General features: G+C 40.1%; 1 protein-coding gene across 1 annotated transcript; it reads right to left on the bottom strand.

Annotated features, from left to right (window-relative positions):
* Window positions 1-3,387: 3,387 nt before the first annotated feature.
* LOC146383515 (uncharacterized) lies at window positions 3,388-5,072 on the bottom strand. The gene is made up of 2 exons (XM_084932579.1): window positions 4,197-5,072; window positions 3,388-4,063 (listed from the first exon to the last, which is right to left on the bottom strand). The coding sequence occupies exons 1-2, from the start codon at window positions 4,467-4,469 to the stop codon at window positions 3,983-3,985; spliced, it is 354 nt and encodes a 117-aa protein (XP_084788705.1). The 5' UTR covers window positions 4,470-5,072; the 3' UTR covers window positions 3,388-3,982.
* Window positions 5,073-12,741: the final 7,669 nt, after the last annotated feature.

Raw genomic sequence — 12,741 nt, 5'->3', positions numbered from 1 at the left:
CCTGATCGCTGCAGACGATCTCCTCCATGCCGTCTCTCCTGTACAGTACAGAATCACTGCATCAATCGCTAGCAGTGTGACTCTGAAGTGCAGTACTGTATGTCCACGATGTCCACCAAACATTTTGCACCGTCAAAAAATAAAATTGGCTACTTGATTTCACCTATCGCTGGTTATTTTTAGAACATAACACCCGCGATAAACGAGGGACAGCTGAGAAATATAACATTTGAATCCCTTTTCTCTTTTGCTCTGAGGCGCGGGGAAAAAATATCGACAAGTCAATGAACATCATTTACAGATATATTGGGTAAATGCCCAAGACATCTATAGAAATGTAAATCGCCGCTTGATTCATTCATTTGCTTAACTTGTTTTGGACCGTAAACAGGGCGCGAATAGGACACCGGAAACAAAGCTCCCCACAGGAGTTTCCGCACCGGAAGTAGCATATGCTAGCGTGCACATAGTCAATACCGGCAGCAGGAAGTGCTGTTTATGTACTTGTATTTGTGCTATTCTCTTATACTCACACATTCCAGCCAAAATTATACCAAAGTATGCCTAAATATAACTTAATCACTTTCTGCTTTCTTGTTGCTAGCCAGCATTTATGTATGCCACTCACATCCAGAATGGGCATAATTGCTCACAACAGTTTCTCTCTAACATTTTACTGTGTGAAATATTCTGAACGCAGTCTAAATAAACTACTGAGAAGTAGACCTTCCTCCACAGCTTCCAGGCATTTTCTCCCTTTTTTATGGTCAGTCTGTGCTTATATGTATTATGTTCTTATAACCTGTCATTCACACCAACCACTGTTTTAAATAAAATGTATAATAGGCTCTGTGTCAGTGATTTTCCTGCTCTTGCTCAGTTCATGTTTCACCCACTTACATCCCCATTAAGCCTTTTCTACCTGGTACTCTGTATCGAACTGACTTCAAATGTCAAACTAGGTAAAATCTCCTTTGGGAACAAGGAGAACTTCTTTGACAGTGACAGTAGAGAAAGCATTTTGAAACTGAGGGAAGTTAAATGTCATCATGAATATATGAATGTACCCTGAGTGCTTTCATCAGTCCATCAATCTCCTGCTCGTTTTTGACGCTGTTTGACGCACTGCTTGTTGTGTCTCTTGTCACAGTAATAATCATTTTTGTCTGTTTTCCTCATTGCAGTGTCATATGCAGGTTGTCCTATTTCTTTCTAGTAATGTCTTATTTACCTTGTATATGGATGCACCTTAAGGTGAAATAAACCGATAAACCTAAACAAATGTAATGAATTGAATCATGCCAGAAATGTGAACGTTGAAGTATTCATTTCTTATATCAGATTAACAATTACAAGCTGCAATTACAACTTTCTTTAAAGTAATCATTTGCATTGTGCTAGGTAGTACCTTAGAGAATGTCGAGTCCATTGAAATTTGAATTACAAATACACTGGCTTGCATTTACAATTCAATTTATAATGTCATATTTTGCCAAACTACTACCCACACTGTTGTACTTAGGCCATGTGAAGACTTTTAAAGCTCTAAATAGAGAGAGATTGGAGACTTGATCATGTTTATTAAGTTTGCTTGGCTTCATGTGCAGAATCGTGCTATGTAGCAGCCTACAGGAATGGTGTAGCATGAAGCTGAGTAGATGTGAAATGTGGGCACAAGCTGTGGGCGAGATCCACTTCCTCTGTCTCCGTAGAGATGACAGGGAGACAGGAAGGCCCTCTGCACACTAGCCCATCACTAATTCAAGATGGCAGCCACAGTCAGAAGAGCTGGCATCTAATGATAATGTGTCTGAGGAGGTCAGTGCTGGTGACAACAGTGCAAAACATCTGTTTGTAGCTACTATGCAAAATACCTTGTATCATTTTCTGCTTGGTGGAACTTTGTCCTCTGCCATCTGTCCATAATCTAACATTTATCAGTCATACACATTTCTGAAAAAAACAAACACAAATCGACCATCTGCTTATGAGAAAAGGTCATTTACTTTTACTTCTTCTTCATGACAATAGTTTTTTCACTGCAGTAGCGACTTTAACTGCTAATGCCAAAAGAATAAGAAAAATAAAAAAGTAAAAAAAAATCTGTCACTTAAAACATGCTTTTTTTCATGTTTTAAGTGGCATATTTCATAGTGGCATTGACTCACTATGTAATAAACACAGTTCAGTGATAGCAATCACTTTGTCGCTGAGTGGCGAAGGAGAAAGACGGGTGTTGTTAAAGGGTTGGGACATCAAAGTAAGTGTTTGACAGATCTTCAAACTGTGTGTGGAACTATTTCCCCCCGAAAGCCTTTGCAGTACTGAAACTGGAACTTTTTGCAGCTTTTCAAAATTGGGTCTCTGTGTGTGTATGTATGTTGGTGTGTGTGGAGGCCGGTGGTGGTCTCATGAATGTTTTTTCAGGTGACAACATCAAAAAGTATTTAAAGATGATATCAGACTGTGTTAATGGCATTTGCAACCTGTCCATAAACCTATAGGATGTTGTTTGGGGGGAGTTGGCATGTCTGGGCTCAGTGGAGACAACATTATTCACTCATAATTAATACACTGGGCGAAAATAAACATGGCATTGTCTTGATCTGCTCATTCTCACATGTATCATACAGAAGCAGATTGCACTCCTGTTTCTGTGGGGTCTTTACCTTACAATACAAAATCCCTCGAGGCAATTGCTGCTGCAATTTGGCGCTATATAAATTTGATTGAACTGACTATACACCCGACCATTACCTGTCTATTCTCAGATGACCACAGTCAGACATCACAGGTCTTCAACCTGTCTACTCCGTTTTACAAAGCCTGCTTAATTTCTGATTACACACTGCATTATATATTTACAATCTCAAATGTATCTCCATGTATTACAGTTTTTCTCAAATGCTAAAACACATGTCACAAACGTTACCACCAGGTCCCCCAATGTCCAAACACAACACCCTTCTCTAAAGCTACATAAACACAACCACACCTTCCCACTGCAAAACTCAAACTCCCACACCAAGAGAGCAGCTCGAAGCTGTCAAAACTGTAAACACTATACACAGCATTACACACTACAGCAAAACAATTGAAAACACAATGCTCAATTTGTGAGAAGGTTCTTTGGTTCATAACTGCCAATGCATATTTTTATAAACTGTACAGTAACGGATCGTCATAAAACCCTGCAGAGGATTAGGCATTTAGATTTGTGAGTTTCACATGAAGACTATAAAGCTATAAAAACATCCTGCATGTACGTACACTACTGTAACACAACTCAATGCAAAAACAGAATCTAGCGCACACAACAGTACTCTCGGAAACATGATCAGGGTGTGAAGTCTTTTTTATTGTCTACACGGTCTTTTTACAGTATTACACACAGTCACTGTGCGGCGTCATGTCGCCGAGCTGCATTGGGCCACATCACCTCATCCACATCACAGGCTATATTGTCCCTTGCTAGGCACCGCGGGAAAAACGCCCTGGAATGGCGAATCCATCCCTGGAAGGCCTCCGCTGGGATGTCAGCACAGGCCAGCTCCATTGCCCGTATGAGGTTCTCTCTTGTGTATGGCTGTCTGTCATACACCTTCCATCTCCATGATGAGAAGAACTCCTCTATAGGGTTCAGGAAAGGGGAGTAGGGTGGCAGACAGACGTTTAAAAAGTGGTCACTGTTGGTGGTGAACCACTCTCTGATTTGGTGTGTTTTGTGGAAGCGGACGTTGTCCCAAATGATCACATACATGTGATGTGCTAGCCTAGGATGGTGTTGTTGACGGTCCAGGAGGATGTCTTTTAGCTCCTCTAGGAAGGTGAGGAGACGTTGGGTGTTGTAAGACCCAAGGACAGCATGCCGGTGGACAAGCCCCTCCGTACCCATAGCTGCACAAAGAGTAATATTACCCCCCCGTTGGCCAGGAACCTCAGTGATGGCTCTTTGGCCAATGATGTTACGGCCTCTTCGCCTTCATTTCTGGAGGTTGAAGCCAGCCTCATCCAGGAAGAGGTACTCATGGGGTCTGGCCATCGCGTCCAACTGCATTATCCTCTGTGAACATGGAAAAGCGTACAGGTGTTCAGAACGGTCAATCAGGTAGCACAGTATTGTCCAGAAGTAATGTAGGCCACTAAGCAACACAGTATGTCCACTAACTGTACTGTGGACATGGATGTATACGTACTTGCACATACTCGTAACGTTGTTCTATGTGTCGCGCAGAGTTGCGCTCAAAGGGAACCCTGTAGACCTGTTTCATCCTCATCTGTTGGCGCCGGAGAACTCGGTCTATTGTGGACACGCTGACAGCATCAATGTTCTCAAAGTTTACATTATCTGCAATGACTTTGTCTCTGATCTCTCGGAGTCTAATGCAGTTGTTCTCACGGACCATATCTGCAATGAGGGTTTCTTGTGCCGCTGTGAATATGGCAACCCTCCCACCTCTATGTGGCATCCTTTCAGCTCTAAAGAAAGAAACATGTGTTGTCAATTGACTGATTTATATGTAAAACTACATGTAAAGTAACAGACCACTTTCACAGGCCTGTAAAACTGTAGTGTGACAAAGAAAGCAATAGCGTACTATACCTGTTGTGTTGTCTAAATGCCTTGATAATGGTGGCCACGGTGAACCTACTCAGGTTTGGATGTACTCTTCGTCCCGCTTCAGCCATTGTCATGCCATGGCCAATGACATGATCAATTACTGTTGCTCGCATATCATCTGTTATGATGGTGCGAGGTTGTCTTCTTCTCCCACCTGGACCTTCTCCTCTCTCTTGTTGGCCTCCTTCTCTTCCTCCTCTACTCCGAACTCCTCTTCTTCTTCTTAGGCCTTCACCTCTTCCTCCTCTGATCTCAACCCCTCTTCGGCCTGCAGCTCTTCTCCTTCCGCACACTCGAATGCCTTCATCCATTGTGATTGTTTGGCATCTTCACCAAACTATGCTTTTATAGGTGGGGTCACATCATTAGCAACAGGTGTCTTCAATTTTGAGTCGTTGTGTGTAGTGACTGACGCCAGGTGTGTTCCCTGTGTTCAAAGATTGGTGACGGTGGCAAGCATTTTGCATCACATGGGCTTTCATTTGAGAATATGAGCAGAGTTGTTTTGCAACATGTGTTTTAGCAAGGAAAAATGTGTTTAGATTTATGAGTACAGAGGGTTGTGTTTTGTGAATTGTGTCTTCATGTGACATGTGTTTATGGTACTGGAATATGGTGGCTACATTTAGTAAATGTGTTTAGACTACTGGTCATTTGGGTTACAGGATTGGCTTTTGTGTTTTAACATTTGAGAAAAACTGTATTTACTGGTACCCTAATAAACCCACATCACAGCTTTTTAATTGCATAGCAACAGATGACAAAAAGGAGTTACATGGGCAGGATGACTGACAAACAAAAAAGGTAGATACAATTTCCTGTAACTGGGATGTAGCTAAAATGGTTAAGCAGTATAAAATTAACATTTCTGAACTGCAGGTATATGAAGATAGAGACTTGAACTGGAATGAATTCAGGAAATGCGAGGGCAGGATTCAGTTGCATAGCAGCTGCTGGGAAGTGTAACGTTCTGAGTGTGACACCCTGCAGTGAACCTGGCTCATCGTGGACCTGTGTTCAAGGATAGGGTGTCTACTTTTATAAATGGGCTTTTTCACTCTCACTTGTGCACTGCCAACTGTTCTCCCTGAACTCTACTCGTCTTTGTCTCCTGACTTCAAAAGCCTAGTTTTCTCAATAAGACAAGATCAGTCAGTGTATGAGTTGCTTTGATCTTTATGTGATTCCTGTAGGGAATAAAGCTTGGCACTCACACTGCCTATCAGCATGTCAGAGAAGTGTATATTTATGTGCTTGACCTTAATAGCTGTGATTGGATACCCTCCATTTAGCCCTCTTCCAGCATCCTGTCAATAAGTCGAGAGTGAAAAGATAATGGTTTGACTGTTTCAGTCCAAAGAGGCCCACCACTGGGAATAGAGGAATGGAAACACTCTGTGAGTGACACATCTTTTACAAATCCTTTTAGTCAAAAAGCGCTTTAACATGAGTCATCAGAGTATGTGACGGCCTCAGTCGATATTGAGCCAACATATTTCACCTCTAACTGGTGGAGCCCTGTTTTGTGATGCTATTCTTGTTATTAAGCCCACAGAAATAAGGAGAGAGAGAGAGAATGGAACACAAGAGGCACTGACTTGACTTGGACTGTTTTCTCTTTGGTAATCCAAAAACAGGGAACAACAGAAAAACCTGATTTGATCCATGCTAAATGAAGGTTTGAGGTCTTCAACTGCTTTTATTGTTTTAATTTGATATAAAGTCAACTTGGATACGTATCACATCCTTTCAGCTTTCATGAGCTTTTGCTCATTCTTCTTGATTCCATGTACTGATACTGTATGTATTGCATTTTGAACTCATTTTATTATTATTTTTTTCAAATGTTCTATCTGAAATTGAAAAGGACCAATCTTAAAATTATTATAAGTTGTATCCTGCCTCACACAAACTTTCATAAAGGGCAGTTCCACTCTTATTAAATTGGATAGAATTCATGTGAATATATCTTGAAGGCAAAGTTGCAGTTGACTGGCTAATTTAAGCGCAAAATGTCAATTTCAGAACTATTAATGGAAAAGCTTCATTCACCCTTTTTGATCTATGCTTAATCTAATTTTTAAACAAGAGAGCATGCAAACACCTTTTCTAAAAGGAATGTTTATGTTCAGACATGTGAATTGCTGAGTGCAACCACAGAAATTTATGGTTCACTGTCATTTCATTTCCATTACAGCTGCCTGCTGTGACTACCATTTGTGGAAAATATTGTTAAAGAAAATTGGATCTGAAATTTAGTGTCAGGACCCTGAATCAGAGGTGTGTTTCTTGATGTTGATGAGCAACAAGACTTGCAAGAGAGAGAAAAGGAGACAGAGGGGTATGTCTCACAAGGATACATTTTCTGTTCACTCCTCCTTTGTCTTTTTATTCATATTCTCTCCTTATTTCCCTCAAATGTACACAGTTCTTTGCTTCACAGAGAAGAATAAAAGAGCAAGGCAGAGATAGGAGGCCAAATAGCAACATTTTTATCTGTGTTGTGCTGACTCGGCTGGACTCTCCCTCTGAGAGGCTGATGAGGAGGAATGGCCTTGTGGAGGAACCATCCGGGTGCATCCATAGCTGTCATCATCATCTGAATCCAGGACTGCTGAATCTGCAGCTTTGGCCCCCTGCATGGATGGGAAATGACCTGTCTATGTTCGCCTGACACCCTCTTCTTTTACAATGAAACTTCTCATCCTGCTCACACAAAAACACACATCTCAACGCAGACTTGTCAACATGGGTCGGCAAGTTCTTTTTAATGCAATCACTGGCGTGTCATGCCTTAAGACTTTATCTTAATTTTTCATCCATGCCTTTAGTCCGTGACAGCTCCCAACTTCCCTAAGGAGGGAAGTGTGTATCTTTTTACACATATCTACAAAAAAATAAAAATAAAAATTCTGTGTGCATACAATATCTGGACCACTGACAGTCTTGTTCTATACTCTGCTATACAGTTCTCAGCATAGTTTAGCACTGTATTCCCTTTCTCATGATAAAACCACTAATCAGCTTAAAAATATAAGCCATTCACGTGGCTGTTAGCCTAACCTCATCAGACATTATGCACACTAGGATTTGTTACAGTATGTACCAGCTAAATAACATCCAACATTGCGTGCTTGACAATGATTTTTTCAATCGTCACATTTCTAATCTAATGCCTGTTTGGCTGTTCGGACTTCGTTCAACACCAGCATTCAACATGAGTAAACTGTGCACTGATACTGCTGCTGGTAGAACCTCACAAATTTGTTCGTAGTCAAACTCAGTCCATCATATAGTGACATAGTATGTTTTAGGAATCATTTTGGAAACACTGAAAGTACCTTAGTTGTATCTGCCATGTCAGCTCCTAGCAGCTTTAGCTGTCACCATTCTGGGAAAGCAGTGATGTAATTTCAGGCTAAACTGGACACGACACAGCCTCTCCAAGTCTGCACATCTGAGTTAGACATAATCATATCACTGGTTCCTTCTACAGGTTCCAGAAAGTCACAAAATGCCTGCAGAATCCGAAGAGAAAACGTGCCAGAGTAATTATTGTGACTGTTTAAATACCCCTAGACTTGTATGTAAATTAAATGCATGAATTACACAAAGCACAAAAAGCCAGTGGAAGGAGAAATTTTAGTTATCAATGAAGAATAAACAAATTAATGCTGTAACATAAAACATGCGATTGTAAATGCCAAGAAACATTTGTATTTAGAAGAGAGTTAAATTATGTGGAAGTCTAAGTGTTAAGAAAAGGATTTTATAGATGACCAAAAAAACCCCCCCAAAAACACACATGCATTCAGGTCCACAAGTATTTAAATACTGATGCAATCTTTGTAATTATGCCTCTGTTCACCTCCACAGTGGATTTAAGATTCAACAATCAAGATGTGACTGAAATCCATCTATGGGCTTTAATTCAAGCCGTATAACAAAAAGTATGTTTCTAGTTATACATAGTGCACTGTATTCCAAGATTCAAACATAACTGGAAACTAACTTAATTTTAATTTTATGCAGCAAATAATGTCCTAAAGTCTAGAGCTCATTTTGATGTTGTGCCAAGTCTTCACCATGGCTACCTTCAGTTGATGCTTTTTTATGCGTCTCTCTGCCTTCGGTTTGTCTTCAGTAATTGAAAAGCATGCTCTATTGGGTTGAGATCAGGTGGCTGACTTGGCCATTGAAGAATATCCCCTCTCTTAGGCTTCAGAAACTCTTGGCTTACTTTTGCAGTATGCTTTGGGTCATTATCCACTTGGACTGTGGAGCTCTGTCTGATCAGTATTACAGCATTTGGCTGAATCTGAGCAGAGTGTACAGGCTTGCACACTTCAGAATTCATCCTGCTACTTCTATCAGCAGTCACATCATCAATAAACACCAATGGCTAGATTCCACTGGCAGCCATACATGCCACAACATTGCCTCCAACATGTCTGACAGATGATGTTGAATGCTCTTTTTCTACATTTTTTTTTTTTTTTTTTTGTTTGTTGCCATCATTCTGGAAGAAGTAAATCCATCCAACGCCTTTTTTTTGTCTGGAAAAGGCAGGGTGTTTTAGGTGCTTTCTGGGAAGTTCTAACGTGGTCTTCCTATTCTTGATTGTAATCAGTGGTTTTCTCATTGCTGTAAATTCTCTTCTTCATAGGGTTTTACACTTTTACAGTGATATGCTGGATATTTTACAGACTTTAACTCCCCTAGCTTCTTTAATGAATGTATTTCTTTTTTTCAGCCTTTTTGTGCCTCTTTCACTTGCATCGACATTCATTTAGACTTTATTTTGGGTGTTCCAGTGAACTAAATGCAACTTCAACACTTTGATTCAACTCTAAATCTTTTATCTGTTTCATTTGTTACGAAAAACAACAAAGGACCCCCCTCCCCCCACCCAAAAAAGTGTCAACATCCAAATGCTTTTGAAGTTGAGTGCATGTGTGTTTTATTGCCTGCCACAGATATACAGACTTTTCAGTGCACAGAGTAGTGCCATTAGTTGTTATTCATCCCTTAGTTTGTTTATTTATTTTCTTTACTTATTCACTGGTCAAACTCAAAATGCTAAATAAAATCATCTCCCCAATTACAACCTGGGGGCAGCACCGAAGGGTAAAACTCTGTTTACCTAGTCACAGACAGTCAGTCACAAATTAAATTTAAATACATGTAGAAGTGTCCCTCAAGCTCACTATTTCACAGTTCAGTTTAATTTCAGTTTAATTCAGTTGTATTAAAATAGTACCAGTTCACAACAACAATTGTGTCAAGGCCCTTTAACTTGTAAGGTAAAGACCCTACAATATTAACGACAGAACCATAATACTCAGACAATCCCCTATGAACAAGCCTTCAACAACAGTTCCAAGGAAGACTGTTGTTATTTTCTCACAAAAGGTTGTCTGCCTGTGGACCATCCCAACAGCATTGCAGGTATTAGTTTCCCCTTGTCTAGCCGTAAGCAGATGGGTTTGGTCAAGGCAAAAGCATTGTAACTGCGTCATATAGTCATAAGAGTCATAAGACTGCACAGTTTTGCAGTTGAGCCTAAAGTATCCGGTCGTTAAGTGATGACGTGACGAATCCTACTTCCGGGCCTAAATTAGTCTGCGTTTAATATGGCTTTTGTGTTGTTAACATGTTTAATGTTTTGTATTTTCTTCTATTTAATCTCAAAAAGCTCCTAAAACAGTCAGTGATCACTGTTGACCTCCCTCGGCTTTTATTACCGCTAATCATTTATTTAAGCTCAGTTTTTAAAACCTTAGGATGTAACTACAGCCCAGCCCATGCAGCAGTATATGAATGACTAACCTCGTATTGTGGATGGATTATCTCAGTTGTTCTCCTGGCTGAAGTTTGGTCCTTTTACAGCATCCTGCCATGCGATTACATTTGTTCCTGACCACCGAGAACACTCACGTTAACTTTTATCGAGTGGAAAAAAAAGTTAGCTTGTTTATATTATGCTAACATAGCTGTGTCGCTAGCGGTCATGTAGCACATCATTATATACCAGCTAGCCAAACTTCAGTAACCCTACAAACGTCACTGCTGTTTAGTTTTCTGTCTTCATTTATGCTGGAAGTGATAACAGAGCTGTACGTTTTAATTTGTTTCCAAAACCCCGCAGTCAGGACATGCTATATTGTATTTAGATAGAAGCTAGCGAGCTAACTTCCTGCTAACTTCTAACTCCGTTAAATGTCATAAATTCCGTTTTCATGGATGCCTGGATGTTAAACTCAATTGTTACACCTGGTAGAGCAGAACGCTGATCATTTTAATAAAGATGAAAGACTTTAGACAGTTTTTCAACTCTCAGTAATGCCATAGTGATCGTTTGATATATGGACCTGCAGCGGAGTTTAGGCCCAGACATGGCTAGTGACGTCAGACTTAACGACCGGATAGGTAGATTTTTAACCCCCCCCACACACACACACACACAGACAAATGCTATTATTATTATTACTATTATTGCTTTTATTATTATTATTATTATTATTATTATTATTATTATTATTGAGCAGTTATATTATTTTCAAGACGTCAGTGTGTGGTCACAATCACAAACACTGATATACATTCAGTACACCTTTGTCAACACCTACATCTCTCAAGTTCTGCTGTGTGCAAAGCCCTTTACTCTGTTTCACTCATTGTTCAAAAATTTAGCACACAGCTTGACTGCTCTGAACTTTCCCCTCACTTCGGTGCTGCAAAGCAATGAGGTTACAGACAGGTGAATTTGTTGCTTTCTTTTCTTCACTCATACACCTTTTATAAGCACCTTGAAGGATCATACCGGTGTTTTTATATGCTTTGTCGTGTTTACTACAGTTGATTTGAAACATAGGCTGCAGGCTGTGACTTTGTAGCTGATGTGCTGGTGTGCTGCAGTGTCATCACTTGGTGTAGATTCTTATTTCTAGGACTTGTTTTGCTCATGAAAGAACACTTTCGGATCTTTTTTTTTATAATAAGTTGCTGTTTTCCAAGCCTGCATTTTTGAAAACTAGTACTTCAGCATTGCATTAGGATATGGATCTAAAACTGCGTACAGTACTTTCAGCTCTGGCCTGCTCTTACAGTAAGCTGTGGTTTTATACAAATTACTTTGTTTGTATGATTTGTTGTATTATGTGCTTGTGTACCCCATTGTTCAATCTGTCATTTCAAAAGTATTCTGGGTCATTCCATAAAATGGTCATTCCAAACGGAAAAAATATCATCACAAATCACCGAAACGATTATGATAGGGGACTGAATGCCCCATTTTTTCTGTGGCAACTTGCCCCTGGTAGGGTCTCCCGAGGTGAATTGGTCCTCAGTGAGAGGCCAGATATAGTGTTTACCTTTATAAAAGAGCATATCTGGGATTCAAGTACCTCCACCTAGAACAGGGACACCAGGGCCTGCCCTGGAGGGACACCTGGAGTAAGATCTCGTTGGCGAGTGGTGTGGTCATCTGGCCAGGGTCAGCCCCGGAAGAAGACCGTAGGGCTAACCCAGGATATTCTAGAGAGATTATTTCTTTCAGAGCTTGGGAAAGCCTTGACGGTTGGGAATGTCTTGGCACTTCACTGGAACATCTAGAGGAGATGGCTGAGGAGAGAGAGATCAAGGCACCTCTGTTTAGACTGCTTTCTCCCACAGCCAGTAAAAGAATGGATGCACAATAATTTTAGGATTTGTTAATGCTACGCACAATTTTAACTTCATACTATAATAATTTTCTTAGTTACAGGCAAACATAGCGGTGTGTTTGATTAGCTTTTTCAGAATTTTGGGGGTCATTAAAACTTCTTTCAAATTTTCAGGGCTAAGAATAATAATTGCTTAATTGCTTCCTTGTCAAAACAGTTTTCTAATAGAATCATATTTTAACAGTTGGTAACATCAGTTATTGCTGTTAGACGAAGAAACAACAGCGTTCACAGTGTGTAAAAATGTGGACAAACTACATTAAATCTGGAACATTAAATTTTTCTTTCTTTTTTTCAAAATCATTGTAATTTCAGCACTCAGAATGACTATGGCTGTTTTTACTCTGAGTTATGACAGACAAAAAATGCTAAGCGTGGCATTTCAAAGAAACTGTA

This window comes from Perissodus microlepis, chromosome 7, assembly GCF_051167445.1.
Source record: "Perissodus microlepis isolate ML-2025 ecotype Zambia chromosome 7, ASM5116744v1, whole genome shotgun sequence".
In the NCBI taxonomy this organism is placed as follows: Eukaryota; Metazoa; Chordata; class Actinopteri; order Cichliformes; family Cichlidae; genus Perissodus; species Perissodus microlepis.
Note: the sequence above shows the minus strand (reverse complement) of the source record. Positions and strands in the feature narration are given on the sequence as shown.